The 21,510-nt window shown below is 42.8% G+C and overlaps 1 protein-coding gene across 2 annotated transcripts in view; it reads right to left on the bottom strand.

Moving 5' to 3' along the window:
* Nucleotides 1-21,510, bottom strand: part of FCHSD2 (FCH and double SH3 domains 2) — a 167,410-nt gene that overhangs the window by 58,304 nt on the left and 87,596 nt on the right. For both annotated transcript variants that reach the window (XM_075111324.1, XM_075111390.1), the window contains exons 6-8: nt 16,415-16,548; nt 15,457-15,511; nt 14,914-15,042 (exon numbers count right to left, since the gene is read on the bottom strand). In XM_075111324.1, the coding sequence (XP_074967425.1) occupies nt 14,914-15,042; nt 15,457-15,511; nt 16,415-16,548 (318 nt within the window). The remainder of the gene's footprint in view (nt 1-14,913; nt 15,043-15,456; nt 15,512-16,414; nt 16,549-21,510) is intronic.

Genomic DNA, 21,510 nt, shown 5'->3' with positions numbered 1-21,510 from the left:
GTAAAGTTTATCTATTACTGAGCGTCTCAGATTCTTACCCCGCCGAAGAGACACAACCTGCAGTGTGACGCGGTCCTACAAACGTAACATTGCACGCTCTAATCCACCTCACAGAGGGGCTTTTCGGGATAATGAAGACATTTTCTAACTCAAATTAATATGTTTTTTAAATTTTATACTAAAATGTCAATTAATTAAATGGTATGAAAAGGGCAGAGCATATTTCCTACAGCAAACCCCAGGTTCCTGAAAAGGCACTCTGCTAAAGGACTGCTAAACACTCTTTACCAGTCATACTAAGATTTAAGGACCAAAGCACGTGAAACTATTTTTAGGAATTTTTGTAATCGACACAAATGAGCAACATGTTCTTAAAAGGCAAATGGCTCAGAGTCACAGTACCGCGATTACTGTAATAATTATAGAATCACAGAACAATGGAAGAAGTTATCTCAAACAATAAAGGAAAAAACATCACCGGGGTATGCCAAAGGTACAGCAGCTGCATTGCAGCACAGAAGATTAATTTGTGTTTCCCAAATATCGCTCGGGAATTCCACGTGCCAATTATGCTTTATTACTCTTAGTAGTCCATTCTCATTTCTTCCCAGGGGAAACCGGCTCACAATTTATGCATGCACTCCTTAGAAGCACCAGTGGGCCAGGAGAAAGATAATTTTAGTCTGACGTCTGTAATTAAAAACATTGTGAAAGGTTTCTCCCTTTTAAACAGATCCCCACCCCAACACAAAGCCTGGCATGGAAAAACCTGTTACAAGCCGTATTCCTAAAGAAGTATTGATGGGTTCCCTGGTCATACCATTGTCTCCAGAGGCTGGCAGTATTTTCTAAGCTTCTACTATTTGATACACGGCAGCGATGGGTAACAAAAATCAACAGAAAGGTGAACAAAATGGGATCCGGTGGTGTTAAATTATCTTTTAATTAAATCACTTCTTAAGCGGAGCCGGACTGGAAACACCTAGATATATTCCACTCCCATAACATCATTCAACGAACATAACTGTATTAAAGTAAGCTTCTTTTCAAACTTATTTCAGCAGCGCTGCACACTCCATGATCAACGCTCGAACCTTTTTAGAAACGACTTAATTTTGCAATAATACTGCTCAGATGTCCTAACGACACTACGTGGTCAGAACAGGCAAGCAACGCTTAAATCACACAGGAAGGGGTGTCCCAAGGATCCGGCAGGCTCCGGATTTCTTTGATACAAGGCTGTCTTTAATACCTAGCCTTTGCTATTAAATAAATGGAGATGTTCACCGAAGTTAGGTCCCTGAACACCATCTCTGATTCGTCTTGTAAACTTGAAACGGGCCTTTTAGACCAGACAGCAGGGTCTGTGCTAAACGCGAATGTCGACACACAGGATTTCGAGACATTCCTACCTGAAATCACATATGCATTCCGTGAAAATACACCGTAAGAATCCAAGCGAGTGAACGCCCACTGAGAAGAGCGAAGCATGACAGAAGTGGGCCAAATATTAAAACTTGTTAAATTATTTGGGTATACGCAGTCTCAAATATTTGTGAAGATTTTACTGAGAAAAAAAGACGCTTCTCACTCAGATTGGCCATCTTCTTTTTATCCACCTTTTCCTTAGGACTCTCATCTTTTTAAATTTCTCTTTTATTGAGTTGAATTCTCATCTATTAAATTAAATCCTTATATCTAAGGTCTAATATAAAACATGGAACGATTTGATTAATAGGAGTTGAAAAATTTTATTTCTAATACTCTTTAGCTTGAACTAGAAACCTGATTTCTGCCTCTCTCCACATACCTGGTTTTACACTCTCATCAAAAGTAGCTTCTCCAAATAAATTTAGGCACCCAAAAATCAGGATACTGTCATCGTTCTTTCAAACAAAATTTCTTCCAGTATCTTTAGATCATTTTCAGCTCCCGTAACTTTGAGTTATGAGAGACTAAAGCCCTTGAACCTAAGCATTTAAACTTTCCTGAAGTTTCTGAAATCCATTAAGATTTTTAAAAGGTACTAACTGAAGGGTGCTGCTTGATGCTTCCGGACGATGCTGCTGCCAAGGGGGAAGCGAGTGCACCCACAGCAGGCGGGTTCTGATGAAATCAGCTGCAGTGAACAGGGTCTTTCCCATTAACGATGAGCAACACTGGGTATACCAGAGAAATATTATCTCTTTTAATTAGCATTCAAATCCTACGAGCGGTTACCTTAGTGCTTCAGTAATTTGCAAAGCATTACAAAATAACAGCCTTGTTCAGTTGGACTACACCGTTCCAGCTGGTCAGTCGTCCGGCATTACAGATCTCATGGATCTACTGGTAGGGAATATTTGCTTCCCTTCCACGACAAAGGGGTTTATCCTAGCTATAAAGAATTTTTAGCAGAGATGACAAGTTGAACAGATGGGATTTTTTTTTATTCTGTACAAAAACTAGCAGGTAGGCAGACAAATCATATTGCAGGGCTCCCCCTCCTTCTCCTCCTCCTCCTCCTCCTCCTCCTCCTCCTCCTCCCTTGACCAAGCTTTTCGGCCAGCTTTCCAATCAATTATCTCCCTAGCAATTTGTAAATGCTAAATAGGAATTTCTTGCCTCCTAATGCCCTTCAGTGGCCCAGTTCCGACGGCACACAGATCAGCTCCGGTCATTTCCTTTCAGAGCAGCTCACAGTGAAGGAACAGTTCTCTCTTCCGACACTAGCTGCACACCCCATTTATTGCCGACGGAGCCCTGAGCTATTTACTGACCTCTCAAGAAGAAGCTGAAACGCGATGTCGTGTTGCCCTTTGAGCGTGCGCAGCAAGCCACGGCACCTGTAAAGGCTCACAAGCACAAACCCAGAATTCAGCCGCGGGAAGGGATCCTAAGGCAAGAAAGTTTTCTAACGACTGTGCCAAAAATACAGCCCAGCCAGCCACTGTCCACGCAGGCTCTGACAACTGATGACCAGCTCCTCACCTCCATCCATCCATACTAGTAGATACCTCCACTGAGACCAGATGGACTTAGGTTGAAAGAGAGAAGCAAAGCTTCTGAAGCTGGAAGAGTGAAAAACATCTCACAGTTTGAGAGCCGCACCCTACACAAACCTTCTCAATTCTGTACAAACTCTTACCGGGTTTGCCTCCCTCTGGGGTGGCATCGAGATGCAAGAAAGTAATAGATTAGAAACCATTTTTCCAGTAACTTTTTTTTTAGGACCCAATTACACTTCAAATTCAGTGTGACATTTTCCATTTCACACTTACTGGGCTTGTGCTATTTTGGGTCTTTATCTCCTTCTTATAATTCCTCTACCTCTTTCATAAGTTAAATCACTCAGAAACGTTTTCTCCTGCCGTTGACGTACGAGTCACTGCATCAGTCCTCAGAGTCTCCATCAAAAGATGGTCATTATAACATGTTTGGCCGCCTTCTAAATCGCTTTCTGTGTTCCTCGTAGATAAAATCTACAGCAAGACTGTGCTTCAAACACTTTTTAAAATTTTCCTACCATTCCTAGAGGCTTTCGTAGAGGATTAAAACCACCTCATCTTTGCCACTAGCTCCAATGCGTCCAGACGACCACTTCCAATTTGCAACCTATATTGGCTAAGTTTCATCAACAATGAAGTGTCTAGCAGGACAGCTACACAAGTAGATATTTAATTCTTGATGAAGCAGCAGTTATTCACAGAAACCTCTGGATTTCACTTTGAATCATCCAACGGAGCATCTCAGTGTTTTTCAGTACCAACTCTGTTATCCCTTCAGTCCTAAAAAACCAGGCTGGGGGCACAGGACAGCTCGTGTCTCACACAGAGAAGTCCTACAGACTGCCATTCAACTTATACATATTAGTAGTCTACAGTTTCAATAATGTTTATAGTTTAATATCTCATTTAACAGGACAAAACCTGCACACTCGCATTCAATTTTTAAAACAGTACGTGAGCTTTTCACATAGATTCAATGTAAATACATGTAAATTCCATGTAACTCTCTCACCCATTCGGTGGTTACAAGTAATAGTAGCCAAAAATGCTGAGGAAAAGAGACTCTCTTCCCTTCCATCTCCAATTCTTCAAGTGAATCCGGAGTTGCTAAAAACAAAAACCCCAACCAACCGAAACCCCATGGATGATCTGTTTGAGACGTCTGTCTCCATGGCTTCTAAAATAGGAATGTTGCGTGTTTCTAGTTAAAACTGTTTGACCTAGTCCCACCTGCCTCCCAATCGGAGCACTCCAGGTGCTTCCTGAGGTTGGTTATTTCTCCGCGCTAGCTACAGAGTGGCTCGAAAGCACGCCGGCTGCTTTCTGGCAGAGCGAAGTATTTCAGGAACCGTTCTTATTGTATTACAGCAGGGCTTTGAAACAAGATGGCAAAGTTTCATTTCCTGTTCGAAATGGGCAGTTTTATGACATTTGAAAGCCTGATCCAAATCCTAAACAATTTCTCCATAAAATCTTTAAAAGCCCCCCAAAATAAGGGTTTTCAAGTTTTCTGTTGACTCCTTAAACTGGATTTCTCAGCAAGACCGCCAGGATTCCTGATAAGTACCTCCTTCCAGATCTTAACCCTTGCACTGCTTTCCTTGTGCCCGCTTCCTGGCAGTGATTTTAAGGGGTTTTGGCTTTCCAGTCACTTTCCTTGCTCTACTGCATTGCATTCAGCCTTCAGCGCTGATTATTTCTCTTTATTCCTTCCCAAGTCGCTCCCACTCACTTCATCAATGATAGCTTCTGATTAACTTTCTCATATAAATACATCCGTGACTACTTCTACATAACCACCCGCACAGGAAATACCTTTCATGAGCCTCTGTAGAATCACACAGTATTTCACAATCATCTCTTTTCTAAAGGTATTTCAGTTCAAAACACCAGGGGAAAACTCGCTGACAAGCCAGAAGCATTATCAAGAAATAGTTTTATTATCCCATGAAAAATTATTATTGTTTTAAGATAATTAAGTTGCCCTGATTTATATGTTAGGTTTTGCTATGCTCTGTCTTTACACTAGACACTCCGCACCCACGGAGGAATAAATACTTAGCCCCCCTGGAAATGAAAAGCCTTTTTGGACCAAATGCTCGAACAAGGAATAGTGGCTAAAACACGAGGCGAGACAGAGCTGACTGTCACCAGGCCAATGTGACCATCGCTCAGTTTTTCATCCGTACGACAGAAATAGTTGTGATTCAGACCCACGCTCTCGTCTCGAGTTAGCTTGGAAAGGCTGCGTGATGAGTAGCGGGATCTCCCAGAGTGCAGGCGGCGGATTTGAAATCAAAACTATTAGATGCTGCCACAGCCGGTGGTGGCAGCACCCCTCACTGTTGAGGCCATCTAAACTTCCCTTCCCTGTGATTGTGCCCAAATTACCACCAGAAGTGGTTGTCTTTCCTCTGGGAAGCTTCTTTTCACTTCCCTGTAAATGTTTACTCACAGTCAGCTGGAATATTAATGCTCAAAACTGTAGTTAGCGCATATTCGCTAGACTGTGAAGGAACTAAAGTTCTCCAAAGCAGCGCTTAGGTATCAGCTGGGAAGTGGGACGGATGAGCATTTAAGAAAAAGCCTGAACAAGAGAGCACAATTTTGTATTAATTATCCAACAATTTACGCGCATCATAATCACACTACAAACAGGGCCTTATTAAACATATTCATTTCCCCAAGGTTTTACGTGCATGTATGCACACAGACGGACGTCCCCGGAAGGGAAAACAGCGCCGTATCAGCTATTGTGAAGCCTACAACGAGCACTTCTGGAACACTCGTATCATGTGTTGGGCAACTGCTTCCCTTCACTCATCCTCCATTCATTGGAATGAACATGAGAAAGCAACGCACACTCATCGACCGTCTGTAAAGGAAAGTTACCGTGCCCATCTGATACTGTAGATAACACAATCTAGGCTGGCTTAATTGTAATTACAAAATATTTGTGGCTCGCAGCTGACAAGAGCGGGAAGTGAAACAATAGTTCTTTCGCTTACATCAATTCCCTCTACATTTTAAAGGGAGTATTACAGGATCTTAAAAGAATAGCTAGTGCTGAATTAATAAAAGAGATTTATAGAAGAAAATAGAAACCTCGAGTGACTTCAAAATTATTTTATCTTAATGCTATTTTTTCATTGAGGACATAATCTCCATCTTAGAAAAGTAACTCCCTGGGTGCTTCTAAATCATTCTAAGAAGCATGAAACAATAACGTGTACATAAAATGATTTCTTACAGCGATAAGATTGGTTCTGCTTGTTCTGGAGCCTGCAGAAATATGCAAATGTCAGCCATTGATTTATACAGGACACACGCTGGCCGGCCACTGCTAGGATAACATTCCTGAGACAATTTAACACCTTCGGCTAACATCAACTTACTTTTCAAGTCAAACGGAGTCACTGGAGGAAAGAACCATCTGCCATACACAAGCTGTTAGTTTCCAGGCATAAATCAAATTATTAACTGAAAACCACCAAGTCTTCAAAACTTGGGTCGTTTTTATAAAAACTGCCAGCTTCAGCTGAGTTTCATTTGTACGAGTCACATTTGGAGCCTGTATTTACATTTGTTTTAAATTATCATTAAAAGTGCTCCGTAAAAGTGGTGGATGACGATGCTGAAAACACGGACGTCAGTTCAGCTTCACAAAAATTCCCAACAGTTCTCATAAAGAAAAAAGAGGGTTCATCAAAACACGAATATTCTAGCACTGTTGGCTCATGCAGTTATTCCAGTTAATGGCAGGAAAAAATCCCCAGAAAGTGGAAGGTAGGGGTTCCCAAGCAGGACCTTTTTAATAGAAAATGTTATTTCAAAGAATCACAGAATAATTTAGGTTGAAAGGGAGATATCAGTCCAACCTCTGCTCACATCAGGTTGCTCAAGGCTGCGTCCAGTCAAGCTTTGAATGTCTCCAAGGTATGACGTTCCTCCCTTCCGAGGCCCTGTTTCTGTTTGACCACCTTCATGGCAAAACCTTTCCCTCACATTTAATGTGAATTTCCTGGGTTCCAGTTCGTTCCCTGCCCATGATGCCATCACCTCCAAAAAATAAAATAAAAGCCTGGCCCAGTCGCCTCCATACGCTCCCCACTAGGCACCTGTAGATCATTAAGACTGTTTAAGCCTAAGTTTAAGACTCCATTTCCTTCCTTGGGCTGAGCAAGCCCAGTTCTCTCAGTGTCTCCTCCTTCACCATGTGCTCCAGGTACGGTACTCACTCCTGGTGCTCCCTTGCAATGGCTCAACCACTGCTCACGTTAATCCTCATGACTGCCAGCTCATTCCTCAGGAGCCAGCCAGATCTCTTCCTCCCTCAGAACCCTTTAAGACAGCGCTTAAAAACAGGTGAATATGTGGAAAAGGTAAACAGCACCTGTAATTTTAAAAACTGATCTCTCGAATTAAAAAAGCACTGCTGTAACATGTTTCAGTATCATCGCCCATGCATAAGTAAAGACCAGTTTCAGGGAAATTACGTAACACGAAGTTTCTATTTAAACCTGCCGTACCACCACAAGAACTCCGATCGAGAACAAGAGCCAAGTTATACAACTGCACTTCCTCATGCCACGCAAATTGGAAAGTACAGAAAAACCAGAAAAGGTGACTGATACAACAATATCAAAACCCTGACTGAAATCAGAAATAGCAAAGCACACTGGCTTTTGACACCATTCCTCCAACGCAGCCCTCAAACACCAAAGGCCGCGCTAGGTACAATATGAAATAAATTTAAGACGACAAAAAAAAAAAAAAAGCACCAGGAAGCTTTATTTAGAAATACCTTATTGAGATGTTTTTCATTGTTCATAAAACATATATCACTTTATACAGTTCTCCAACATTAAGATCGCACTCGATTGCTCATTGTTTGGTGAGGTTTCTTTTTGGGGCTTTTGTTTTGTTTTTTATTATACCCTACGATACCACTCAGGATCCTTAAAGAGTGATTAGCTACGAAGGTGACCGTATGGCTGGCATCAACCACGAAGCTCCACTGATGACGTACCTCCATAAAACACCTTTGAAATCTTAAGGCAGGTTTTCCTTAAAGATCTCAACACTGAAATACAAGCATTGCAAGGGAAACCCTTGAGAGCAACCGATTTTAAAAACGTACCAGAGAAACAAAATATTAAAATATTTTACACTGTGTCAAAGACCTTGGTTTTTGCGAAGCTCCAATGAGGCAGTCCTGAACCCCACAAGTCGCACGCACACGCGAGCACCCACCTCCCACAGGCTGTCATGGAATAAACGGCTGTGACGATGCTCATGTCATCTATAAAAGTCTAGACTTTGAAATCAATTTAAGTTTTAGTTCTCCCCGTCTACTAAAAATACACCAAGAATTATTTAAAACGTTTGCGACGCCCCCTTGGTTTTAGATCAACATTTCCTCATTATAAGTTGCTTTAGGAAGTCATATTCTGAGGTGGCTCGTGACAGGAACTTACAGAGGAGTTAAGAGCAGAGCAGTAAAAAATTAAATGCAGCAATAATAAAGTTTCTAAAAAGCCCAAGTATCAAAACAGCCCTGAATTTACTTCAACCATCATCTTACACTTCCTTCTGCCCCCAGTTTAACCCGCCGCAGACGCCTGAGCACCAGGCAGACAACTTAGGCTTAAAAGGGTCTCCAGGCTGAACCTCAGCAATCAGGTGATGGCAACTGCTCCTAAGCAGCTTGTCAGGAAACTGGTAAGGAATAAAACATTGCGATGCTTTAGTCTATGTTTTTTTGTTGTTTTTTTTTTTTTTTTAAATTTCCCTACAAAGGATGAAATGCAGAGCTCAGGTCTGTGGTGTAACTTTGTTATACCCAGATGTAAATTCTGGACATAAAGGACAGATACAGAAGAAGGCAATAGGCTTAAAATCTTTTCCAAAGGGAGATCTAGAATGATTTTGCTTCTTATTTAGTGGTGTCATCAGTTAAGTAGGATGGCACTGTAGAAACAATTCTCGATTCCTTTAAAAATGCTGGAAGCATTTTGTATTTTCACCCTGTTTTGTTTGTGACGGCTTTCACGGCTGCAAACACAGGAGAGTGAATCATTTATTCTTCTCTCCATAAAAACGTTGCAAAATAAAGCAACGTATTCTAAACTACAGACAGTTGTCACAAGCTGGATGTCACCAGGAATCCTGCCAATGGAAAACTCGATTTGCTGCCTGTTACAGAGAACTAAATAAGGCCACAACATGTATTGGTGATTCGTCTGTCACAGGACAGTGCCACAGCAGCATTTCTGAGTCAGGTACGAGGAACAAAACCAACACCGGCTTCTTCCAACCACGGAGTAGCCTAAGGTGTCTCTAACTCAACACACGTTATGCTTTCCCGACAAGAGTTGTGCAAATACCTTGTGCCAGCATAAACAAACACTCTTACTGCAAAAATATCACCACCCCTCCTTTGTCTTAACACTGGTATGAACTTTTATTGGATTTAATTGCTTATAAGCCACGGACGAACACGCTGTTGTCCATGCATTAACGTTACCCGTCTGCGTTCAGTTCAACTGGCACAGGGTGCAACGGCCAACCTTTGATGGACGCATCCTATAACCAACTGCAGTGTTTTGCCCTCTTGAGTAAGTAGGAGTCAAGGGACGTGTAGCAAAAGAGTTCTTGACAGCTGGGTACTATAAAACTGAAGGCATAATTAATAAATTATAACTTGGTTAAATGTGAACAAGAGTTTTTAAGAGAAGTCACACGAATTGCCACCTTTGGATCAAGTGTCACTAAGACAGACCTAGGTTTTAGCAAAGTGAAATAGAAGATAATTTAATACAAGAAGAAAACAGGTAGCAAAAGACAGCTTATTTATTTTAATCCACTATTTTTCAATGTATACAAGTTGACGTCAAAGTTAGTAAAGTTTCAAAGTTTCTAGGAAAGCGAGCGCTGTCTGCACACGCAGATGGTCCCAAGCAATGGTTTCAGAGAGCGCTACGCTACAACTCCAGCCCAAAGCCAGCAGCAGGCAGCATTTCATGGCCAGAGACTGGTTGTGTTCCAGCCAAGCCAACCTTGGCTTCGAACGAGCTGGAGGCCCACGACTCTCTCACCAACACCACCCGCACAGCGCAATTCTCATTCCGGAAACAACCACCCAATTAAAATGAAAACCTATGAAGAAATTGTTTATGATGAACGCAAACAGAAACAGCCACTGAGACATTTGTAAATAAGCATGAGATTTACTTTCTTGCACAGTAATAGGTAGCCGGCTGAAATTTCTTCACAGCTTTTTCCACTGCTAAAGTTTTTATCATCTTTGGGTAACTTAACTAGAAAACCATATAAACTTCAACTCTTTCTGAAGAGCAAGGGTCTGGAGCACAAGTGTGCTGGGGGGCAGCTGGGGGACCTGGGGGGGTTTAGCCTGGAGAAGAGGGGGCTGAGGGGAGACCACCTCGCTCTCTGCAGCTGCCTGAGAGGGGCTGGAGTGAGGGGGGGGTTGGTCTCTGCTCCCAAGTCACCAGTGACAGGGCGAGAGGAAACGGCCTCAAGCTGCGTCAGGGGAGGTTTAGGTTGGGTGTGAGGGAAAATGCCTTCCCTGCCAGAGCGGTCAGGCCCTGGCACAGGCTGCCCAGAGAGGTGGGGGAGTCACCGTCCCTGGGGGGGTTCAACCACCGTGTAGCCGTGGGACGTGGGGCCATGATTTAGGAGGCCTGGGGGTGCTGGGTTGGGGGTTGGACTTTTGGATCTTAGAGGTCTTTTCCAATCCTAATGATTCTATGATTCCATGATTCTTTAGCGAACTTCATACTGATGCACTCCAAAGGAGCAGTACCAAGCAGCCATCATTTTATACCTAAATGCCATTTAAAACAACTGTTCTAGACAAAGATGTAAGCTCTGTCTTTAAAACCAGAACAAAATTGCATTTTTTCCACTTTCCACATGATTTTAATGGCTCTATTGGAAAACTCATCCGGAAGAGCAGACACTAAATAACTGCGTAAGCCCTATGATCTTCAAGATGCTACTGATTCCGCTCAACAATCCCAACTCATTCCTCACAGAAGTCAGTCTTCCAGTTCAGTCTTACAGTTCGCTTTCAAATGGGGCAGCTGTTGTGGGAAGTGAATTTTTCAGGAATGCTTAGTTCTGTCTTTGAGAGTCTTGGTCAAGAGAGAACCAAGAAGAGAGAAGCTGAGTATCTGCAAGAAGGCAGTAACTCCAAAGGTACTGCAAGACAGATAAAATCTGAACAGTTTAAGGAGAAACTTGATGTGTTTTAGAAATGTGGACAGACCTGCAGAGTTCAAACAGAAGAAGACTCTGATTCTGTATCAGTTCAGTGGCAGCTGAATGAAGAAATACTTACAGACAGCAGAGTGGCCACCACTACAGGAATACCTAAGGGCTTACCAAAATGAAGATAAAAGATACATTTTTAGAATGGTAATCTCAAGACAAAAATGAGCATGTTTAGCTGAGACACCACAACTGTATTATAGCATGTAACACATATCGGGTCACACCACCACTCAATCTATTAGAACAGGAATTGTGCTGCCTAGGAAGGGTGTTAATACCCTTTGGAAACACCTCCTTCCCTAGAGATGTTACCTACAGGAAGGATTATAAACATTTAACAGACAAAGTCTCCATTTCTTTATCCTTCACTCCATTTTCCAGTTTGAGCATCCTTCATAAATGGTAATGGCTATTCGCAGTTCTTCATTCTGCAGGCAGCAATTTTCTCCCCAGCTGGCTCTTCTTCTCTTTTTAACATGAATTTCATGTGCTGTTTAGTTGCCTGGCCAACCAAAATTGTGAGGATCTTACTACGGCTCTTGGTCATAAGCTTAACATTTGCTTACGCTGAACGACTCTTCACCTCCAAATCATCACCGTGCTCTTCAGCTCCATCTCCACATTGTTGATGCTAAATCATTATGCTAAATAATCATTTCCTCAGGAGGTTAAAGAGCACGGTTCCCCCACGCATTTCAGAAGGAGGAGACTGGTGAGAGAGAAACCAGGAACTTGCCAGCAAATTTCCTTCCCTTATAAAACCCATGTACTCACTTTAATTCCACATCTTCTGTATCTCTTCATCAGTTATTAATCTATGAGAAAACCCTCACTGCCCTACCTGTCACACCACCGTTCTTTTCCGTAAGCAGAGACTGAGTGGGAAGTCTGCTGAGAGCTCCCGGCAAATTTGAGACATTAAGTCAGATGAATCACCCTTCTCCCCAGGCCGACTGACTCCTTAAAGATCTCTTTTTGCAGGATGCTTTCCCTCGTCAAAAAATCACGTTGATTGTTCCCAGCGTATCGTTTCTACCCATGTGTGAACTGACTCTGTTCATCACCACTCCTTTCATCAGCCCGCCTGGTAGGGCAGTTGCATTTCCTCATCTAGAATTCACAGGGCCCCTCCTGGAGCCCTTTTCAAAGGTTGGGGCACACTTGTTGCTTTCTGTTGGCACCGAGGTGGGTTTTAGCACCTGATTACACACTGTTGTTTATATTTAAGCAGTTTCATGTTTGAGTTTACATAAGAGCTCTTGGATGAATGCAGTTGGAGCCCGGTGATACGTTACACTTGATTTTCCTGAGGGTTTTCACTCCCTCTTCTAAAAACGCATTCAGCAGCCATTTCAATTTGAGACCCTGCCTTGTCTTACTCTCTCCCTTGCTCCAAAGAATGACCCCGCTGCAAGGACACGCGGGTGTGCTCCCATGTGATTTTGCTCATGGACGACAGTGCAAAAATCCCGAATTTACAGTTCTTCATTAAGAACACAGTTGTTTATCAGACGAGGAGATCCAACTACTATAAATATCTGAGAGAGATGCAGAAAAAGAACGCTGAATGTTGTCCTTCCCAAAGTAATTTGGCTCAATGAAAGCACTTGCAACTTAGGTTTTCAGCAAACCACAATTATTTATATAGAAGAATAGGTTCCATATCAAAAAAACGTTCACTTTGAAAAAAGCTTCAAAACAAGCTCTACAAAAGAAAGGACTGGATAAGAGGGAGCCCAGTAGCTGAGTGAAGAAACCACCACGGATCAGCAGCAGCTATAGCGACTGGACCCCATGCAAGCAGAACGTCCACGGCCACCAGCACGCACGCAGAGCAACGGAGCCAGCATGACTTTGTTTTCCATTATTGTACTTTTCAGCCTTTCAGAAACAATTCAACAGTTTTTAGTTTGATGGTTTCTTGCAACTTATTAAAAAACCTACGCTGCCGGGGCATCCGCAGGTTTCTCACCTGCCAGTACAGAAAACCCACACCTTCCAAGAGACATAAATGTTTACGGAAACTCAACGAGCTGGAGATGCTGCCTGGCTCACCATGTGCTTAGTTTGGAATACACCCGAAACGCAGCCAGACATACAGAGGCGACAAGAATCCCTCTGCAGGGTTTACGGGCCACGGCCCCGAGACCAGAGCAGCCATAGCCCCCCAGAGCCGGACACCATTTTACCTGGGCTGTCTGCTCATTTCTTGAATTATTTCAAACGACTGCTTTGTTTGGTTTCTTGTGAACACACTAAATTCGCTTCTGGCATTACTTCCAAGTAAGAGCATTAACTGATGACAGCCAACCATGCATGTAAGTATGGAATTTCCTTATGTAAGCATCAATTAATAATTTTATCTCCAGTATCATGAGGCAATATTTACTTTGCAACAATTTCCATGTACTAAACATTTAGCCGGCACAAATATTCCCATTTTACTAATAGAAAAGCACAACTGCACACACAGACAGAGCGAAGGCAGGGTTGCTGCCTCAAGGACTATCAGCCCTGCATTGCCCCTGAGATACCCAGCTCTGATTAAGCCTTCCAAGTCAGATATTAGGCACAGCAATGAATTTGTAACTCAGGCTGTAATTTACTCCAAGAGGCACGCACATATTGCCATAGGAGTGCTTACCTCAGTCAAGATATAAAGGATTACGTATAAGAATCCCTCAGAGGCCTCGTTTGGCACTCTCATTTTCTATTTTGGCTACCTGCTTTTCAGATCAATATTTTTTATTCCCAGTATGCAAAAGCATGCTGGTAAAAGAGTGATTTGTTACCATACAGTGGCAGTTCTTCAGGAAAGCCATTTTAAATGCAAATTACAGACTCCTAAGTTGCCATGCCTGATTGCATCACCTGGAAACAGTCTGTAGCTAGCAAATTTAAATAAACTTTGAATATGTCAATACATGAAATGCACCTACATAAAGCAAGAATTAGCTTTAAATAGCTGACTTTAAGGATTTTCCAATTTATCCACAACTATCTCAGTTACAGGAATAGTGAACGTTTCAGTAATTCTAGGATGATATTAAAAAAATGTGAGCAATCATATTTGAACTTTTTAAGTATGTCATTTCCTATGAGTTCAAGTATCTACTCTTGGCTTGATGTGGCAAGCTGCCACGCGTGAGTACAGCAAGGCTGATTTGCTATTCTCTAAAATTCATAGTTCGAAACCAAGATATTTCATGATTATGTTTTCATTAATCACACCAGCAAGGAATGTTCTGATCAGATAACTGGATACAAAACAAGGATTATGGGTTATGCTGCTCAAGAGCTAAAAAATCTCCAGCTTCCTTAAGGCCGACTACAATAGGAAATACAGGTCTTAGTTTTACAAACTTGATTCCTTTATCCAAGTGAGTTTTTCAGGTAAAAAAAGTGAATTAAAAAATAAAGCTGACTGCTCAGCTTTGAGGCTTGACAACTGGTACCAAGTATCCTGCACACTACTGCAGGATCTATCTACCACACCACGCTGTCATTGATCGCAGCATGTCAGAGAATTCAACGTTGCTGTCGCAAAGCGACCCAAGATTTTGTACTTCACTCATTTTGCTTTCCAGGTTTTCACACCTCCCAGCTCCCGTACCTAAATTAGCTTCCTTACCTTCATAATGTTTACTAAGTCTGTTTGATAATAGCGATCTTGGTGTGCATTAGCAGCTGCTAAAGTGAGAAGATAATCATTCCTTGCATGGATAGCCTTGGAATTACACTCGGATCGTCGTGCTTTTAACTACAACGAGAAACAGAAGGTAAAAAATAGGTACTAATGAGAAGTTAAATGGCCAAACATGTATTAATAGCAAATAAACATGCATATGTAAGTACTACTATAGTCAAAACTTTAAAGGATTACTAGCTTAACAGATTTATAAATGGTAAGGGGATTTCTAATGCGTTTTCCTCTCATGCAACCATCATTTCACATGCGGGCCTCAAAGAACAGTTGTAACTCACACTAGAAAAACTTTCCTGGTAAACTTGGTCCTATGTAACTCTGCACTCTGACTGCCGAAGGAGCGCTCTTATCTCATCACTTGTTCTAACAATATACCTTTCAAAACGGCAGTCGTCTCTAGATTCCAGACTGCTTTGGTAATATGCCTCAGGAAATCAGCAGCAAAACGCAAGTTTTTCTTATACTCACCTTTACACTTGCCTTCTGCAAGCTTATTCTTGACTGAAAAAGACTAAGTTTGGACCTGGAACAGAAATTAACAGAAGATATTTGGATTCATGACAGAGAAATTAAAGAAGTACTTTATTAGCTATTTGAAAGACGGTGGTTTAAAAAAAGGAAATAAAACCCAAAATCAAATAAATAGCTATTTTCATCTGAACAATACTGCAGGATGAATCTGCCCCAAAATTCCCAAGCTCAGGTTTTTGGTTGGCGTTTTTGTTCCTTTGTTTGGGGTTTTTTACTTTCTACAGGTATTATAGGAAATCTTATTAAAGTTCTTTTCATCATCCAGCCCTCATAAAGTGAAAGACACAAGAATTCTCCCATGAAACCATAATTTCTTTTCATTCCCTGAGAAAAACGCTGAGTCATTTATAAAAATAAAAACAAATAAATTTGCAAAAAAAGGGGACAGCAAACTCCCGTAAGGCAGGCCAAACTCCAAACTGAAAACATGAGAGTTGCTATCCTGAAAGGAAGGAAATCGACGGCTTTAGGATGTCAAGGCACATAAAAACCTAAAGCCTCAAAAATTAATCTTCAAAAATGGGAAAGAGCGTGCCATCCCCTCTCCCCTTCCAGATGGACTGATACCAAATTTGAGATCCGTGGAGCAAAAACAAAGCGAGCAGCCTTTAGTATCAACAAGAGCAGCAGCTCACGCACTGTCCTTTGGAAATGTCAAACAGTTTAACTTCCTTCCTAAAGAAACCAGCGTGAATAAGTTACACTTTACTCTCGAGGTAGCAGCACGCTGGAAATGGTTACAAAAATGTACACAAGCAAGAAGAAAAAAAAAATGGCACAAGCTCATTGAAAGCAATTAGCTTCTAAAATAATATCAAGTGTAAAAACTAATACAAGCACAAATCTGCTTTATACGCATGCAATTATTTATACATATGCTATTATAAAAACATACTTGGCCTCAATATCAGCTTTCTCCCGCACTGCTTGAGCCATCTGTTCAGTCTCAAAATATTTCTTTTTGCCTTTAGCTAAATCTTTTACTGTCTCTTGTAATTCGGCTTGGATCCTTGTCAGCTGGTCCACGCACTGAAAAAAACAACATTCAGGAAACAAAACGTTAATGGGGTTTTTTGCCTCCAAATAATACCATCACCATCATTTTACTACTCTTTATTACATTTTATATGGAACGACACTGTCTCCGAGTCACCCCTGGTCAATTATTCATGCCTTTCTCTTAAAGCTGATCAGAACATAAAACCCTATTTCTTTCTTTCTTTCTGCTGCTGTTTAACTATTCAAATTCAATGATAACTTGCAAATTAAACATAAAAGTTCTGAAAGCTTCGGATGAGGCAATTAGTTGCAATAATTGGAATACAATTGGGAAAAATCCAAAGGCAATCTACCGGAGGTGATGTAACAAATGATTAATCCTTCCTTCTCTGTAATACAACAACGCAACAGCAACAAGAACAAACTGATAAACATTATTTTAAGAGCTCATTTTTTCTTAAACTATTTTGAGAGCTTTCCACCAAATAGGATTATGTCAGAAATGGGTGTCATTCGCAAAGAAAATTTAGGGGCTTAACACAGCGAGCTAGTCAAGGAGTGAAGATAATCCCACGTTTTCCGTACGACCTAACCACTGTTAAGACATACATTTTAATGTTAAATAATAATATTCAAAGGAATAGCTGAAAAATTACTGGGTTTGGCTGGGAGTGTGTTCGTTCTCTGTGTAGTAGCTGGTGCTGTGTTTTGGATTTGTGGCCAAGACCGTTAACAACACAGGGATGCTTTAGCTACCGCTGAGCAGCGCTTACGCAGCGTCAAGGCCGCTTGTTTCTCCAGCCAGCGAGGAGGCTGGGGGTGCCCAGGGAGTCGGGAGGGGGCACAGCGGGGACAGGTGACCCCGACTGACCCAAGGGGAATCCCATGCCGTAGGACGTCGTGCTCAGCAATAAAAGCTGGGGGAAGGAGGAGGAAGGGGAGACATACGGAGTTACAGCATCCATCCTCCCAAGTCACCGTTACGTGTGATGGAGCCCTGCCTTCCTGGAGATGGCTGAACACCTGCCTGCTGATGGGAAGGAGCAAACGAATTCCTTGTTCTGCTTTACCTAATATACTGCGTTTATCTCAATCCACAAGTTTTTGCACTTTTATCCTTCCGATTCTCTCCCCCATCCCGCCAGCGGGGAGTGAGTGAGCGGCTCCCTGGGGCTGAGCTGCTGACTGTGGTTAACCCACAACAATCGCTATAACATTCAGCAATTCTCCAAACGCCCTATCAGCCTCGAAAAACATTTGTGGGAAAGGATCTATGTTAAGCAGAAAGGACCTACTTAACAAAACAAATGTGAATTATCCATGTCTAGAATTATACTATCTTTCAAAGTGATTTGTAAAGATTTTCTTTTACCCGAAGTAGCTTAAGTACATGCAGGAGTGACAGTTCAACACATTTGTATTTAATTATAGCTATGACAGACTAGATGCGGTCAGCGAAGGCTCCAGGCAATACTCCGAGGCAGAGCCTCGAGCTAGCTTAAGGAAATCAATTTGCCTTTCCATTTGCCTTTCTGTCCTCCAAAGAGAGGACCCAAGGACCCACCTCTTTTCACATCATTATCACACACCCCACTTCTCCCATTCAAGGAGCCACATGTTGTCCTCTTACTGAACACCCCCCCTAAACAGCTATGGTTTTTCATTACACCAATTATTAATGCATGTAACTTCCTTCACAAGCATCACAGGACTACTAAGGTGATGCAATCCAACAACGTAACATTAGTTTCACTGTATTCAACAATTGCTGAAAATAATATCCAGCCACCCGTACAAAAGAAGCTTTTTCTTTCAGTCAATAGAAATTGTTCATCTTCTCACCACACATCCTGGTCTCGCTAAAAAAGTCAAATACCTTTCTGGCTATAAAGTACATAAAAATTTATGTAAGTTCACACTAAAACCAGTACTGGATGTGGGCAGAACAATGAAGCAATGGGCTCCGTAAGGTAAGCTTCACGGTGGGGGGTTTGGAGAGTAGCAGAGGGCAGGATTGGGTTTTCTGAAGTCCTCCAAGTGTATGATAGAAAAATGAAAGGTAGAAAAATCTGGACAGCTGACAGAGACCTAAAATCATTTCAAAAGAACGGGGGGTTTGCTACATCAATCGGTATTTTGATCCCTGAAGTCTCCTGCCGGCATCAAAAATTAAAATATCAAATAACCCCAGTTGTTAAGAAGATCTTTTTAAAAGCCTAAAATAATCTCGCTTTTGCATCTCTGAAGAATAAAAAATTGTCAGGAGAGTGGATGCCATTTAGGGGTTCTGGGTTGGGTAGACACTGGTTGTATTAAAAAGCTGTTCCAGAGAGCTGACAGGGATGGTTTCTTGTTGCATTGCCTCCGCCCGGCACCATTTTATTCTATTTGCCTTTCAGCCTTCTGATACAGATCCGTGCGCACGTCTGCAGTGGTGGCCACCTCATCTTCCCAGAACACACCTGATGAACACCGCTGCAGCTCTCTGCCTTCTCGTCCCAGGCCAACATACGAAACCACACATCACTTACGGGATAAGCTTACATGGTCTCTGGGGAAAGATAATGACAAGGGGTGGCTGCTGCCCTCAAAACAGCCTTCTCGTCTGTGTCCAAGAGCTGCTGAGCGAGGGATAGGGATTACTTTTCTTAAGAGGTCAAACATGATCTAGAGGAGACGTATTTATTGCTGCTGCTCCAGGGTCACCTTGCAGTTTAGCAATATATTTCAGCAAATTATGAGGTTTTCTGAAATTGTTCCAGTTTAGTATTAAAACAGGTCATAAAAATGAAGTTTCTATAAGGTACCAAGTCGAGGAAGTAAAGGTTTACAGAAACATCTGGAAAAAAAAGATCAGTGAATCATTTATGTTGGAAAGGACTTACAATATCATCGAGTCCAACCATTAACCCAGTACTGCCAAATCCACCACTCAATCATGTCCCCAAGCACCACATCTACATGTCTTTTAAATATCTCCAGGGATGGTGACTCAACCACTTCCCAGGGCAGCCTCTTCCAATGCTCAACAACACTTGCAGGGAAGGCATTTTCCCTCACACCCAACCTAAACCTCCCCTGACGCAGCTTGAGGCCGTTCCCTCTCGCCCTGTCACTGGTGACTTGGGAGCAGAGACCAGCCCCCCCCTCACTCCAGCCCCTCTCAGGCAGCTGCAGAGAGTGAGAAGGGCTCCCCTCAGCCCCCTCTTCTCCAGGCTAAACCCCCCCAGCTCCCCCAGCCGCCCCCCAGCACACTTGTGCTCCAGACCCTGCCCCAGCCCCGCTGCCCTTCTCTGGACATGCTCCAGCCCCTCAAGGCCCTTCTTGTCCCGAGGGGCCCAAACCTGAGCCCAGCATTCGAGGTGGGGCCTCCCCAGGGCCGAGCACAGGGGCCCCATCCCTGCCCTGCTCCTGCTGGCCACACCAGGGCTGACACAAGCCCAGGGGCTGGTGGCCTCCTTGGCCACCTGGGCACTGCTGGCTCATGCCCAGCCGGCTGTCAGCCAGCACCCCCAGGGCCTTCTCCGCCGGGCACTTCCCAGCCCCTCTGCCCCAGGCCTGGGGTGATGCCTGGGGTTGGTGTGACCCAAGGGCAGGACCCGGCACTTGGCCTTGTTAAACCCCACACAACTGGCCTCGGCCCATGGATCCAGCCTGTCCAGGTCCCTCTGCAGAGCCTTCCTGCCCTCCAGCAGATCAACACTCCCACCCAGCTTGGTGTCACCTGCAAACTGACTGAGGGTGCACCCGATCCCCTCATCCAGATCATTGATAAAGACATTAAACAAGACCGGCCCCAACACTGAGCCCTGGGGAACCCCGCTCGTGACCGGCTGCCAGCTGGATTCAGCTCCGTTCACCACAACTCTCTGGGCTTGTCCATCCAGCCAGTTTTACCCAGCAAAGAGTCCACCCATCCAAGCCATGAGCTACCAGCTTCTCTAGGGGGATGCTGTGGGAGACGGTGTCAAAGGCTTTGCTAAAGTCTAGGTCGACAACATCCATAGCCTTTCCCTCACCACTAAGCGGGTCACCGTGTCACAGGAGGAGGTGAGGTTAGTGAAGCAAGACCTGCCTTTCCTAAATTCTGTTGACTGGGCCTGATCCCCTGGTTGTCCTGTACGTGTTGCATGATGGCACCAAGACGATCTGCTCCATAACCTTCCCTAGCACTGAGTTCACAGTGACAGGCCTGATGTCTCATCAAGAGCAACTCAAGTCCTACCACAGTCTTGGAAGGAGATGCTGCTTCTAAGAGAAACTCCATTTTACACGGGCTTTCCAGTATAATGTTACAAGTGTCTTACTGACTCTGAATTTCAGCGTTACTAAGCTTTTGTCTAGACAGAGGTCAGCTCAATTCATTATTTCTCTGTTTGGAAATCCAAAGGAAAGGGTGAGAGATCGCACTGTATTAACAGTAAGTTTGTTGTGGAGGAAATTAGTACCGCCAAGTGGATGGTTATTCCATATTGTAGAGAAAGCGTACTGCTGTTAGAATACTTTGAACCTGAAGTACTGCCCCGATAACTGTAATAACTTGTTCTGTTAATTCAAAAGTGGAGGAAAAAAGGAACCTCTATCATTTATGTAATCTAAAGAAGTAGTCCCCACTTCTACTGCTGACTGATAAACACTGAAGCATCGGCACTTGCAGAATAATAAAACTGGAGGTGATTTACCCAGTAAGGGCACTATAAAATTGCTATAGCATTGTTTGGAAAGCTTCAGTGAAAAATAATATTTCACAGGACGATACAACAACATGAATAAAGTTATTTCTTCCTCCAGAAAAACAGCTATTGCACATGCTTCTAAGAGCTGCATAATAATTGGCTCAGAAACAAAGAACTCATGTTACACTAACATCTATTTAAAAGTCTGTAGCCAAGTATTTTACAAAACAGTCCTTTAAAATATATAACTAGGTAAGTTCCAGTTAGCTGTCGTAACTTTTTAGCGAACAAAACTGAAATGGTGGGTGGTTTGGGT

This window comes from Phalacrocorax aristotelis, chromosome 1 (assembly GCF_949628215.1).
Source record: "Phalacrocorax aristotelis chromosome 1, bGulAri2.1, whole genome shotgun sequence".
In the NCBI taxonomy this organism is placed as follows: domain Eukaryota; kingdom Metazoa; phylum Chordata; class Aves; order Suliformes; family Phalacrocoracidae; genus Phalacrocorax; species Phalacrocorax aristotelis.
The sequence above is the reverse complement of the archived record's forward strand: the minus strand, read 5'-3'. Positions and strand labels throughout refer to the sequence as shown.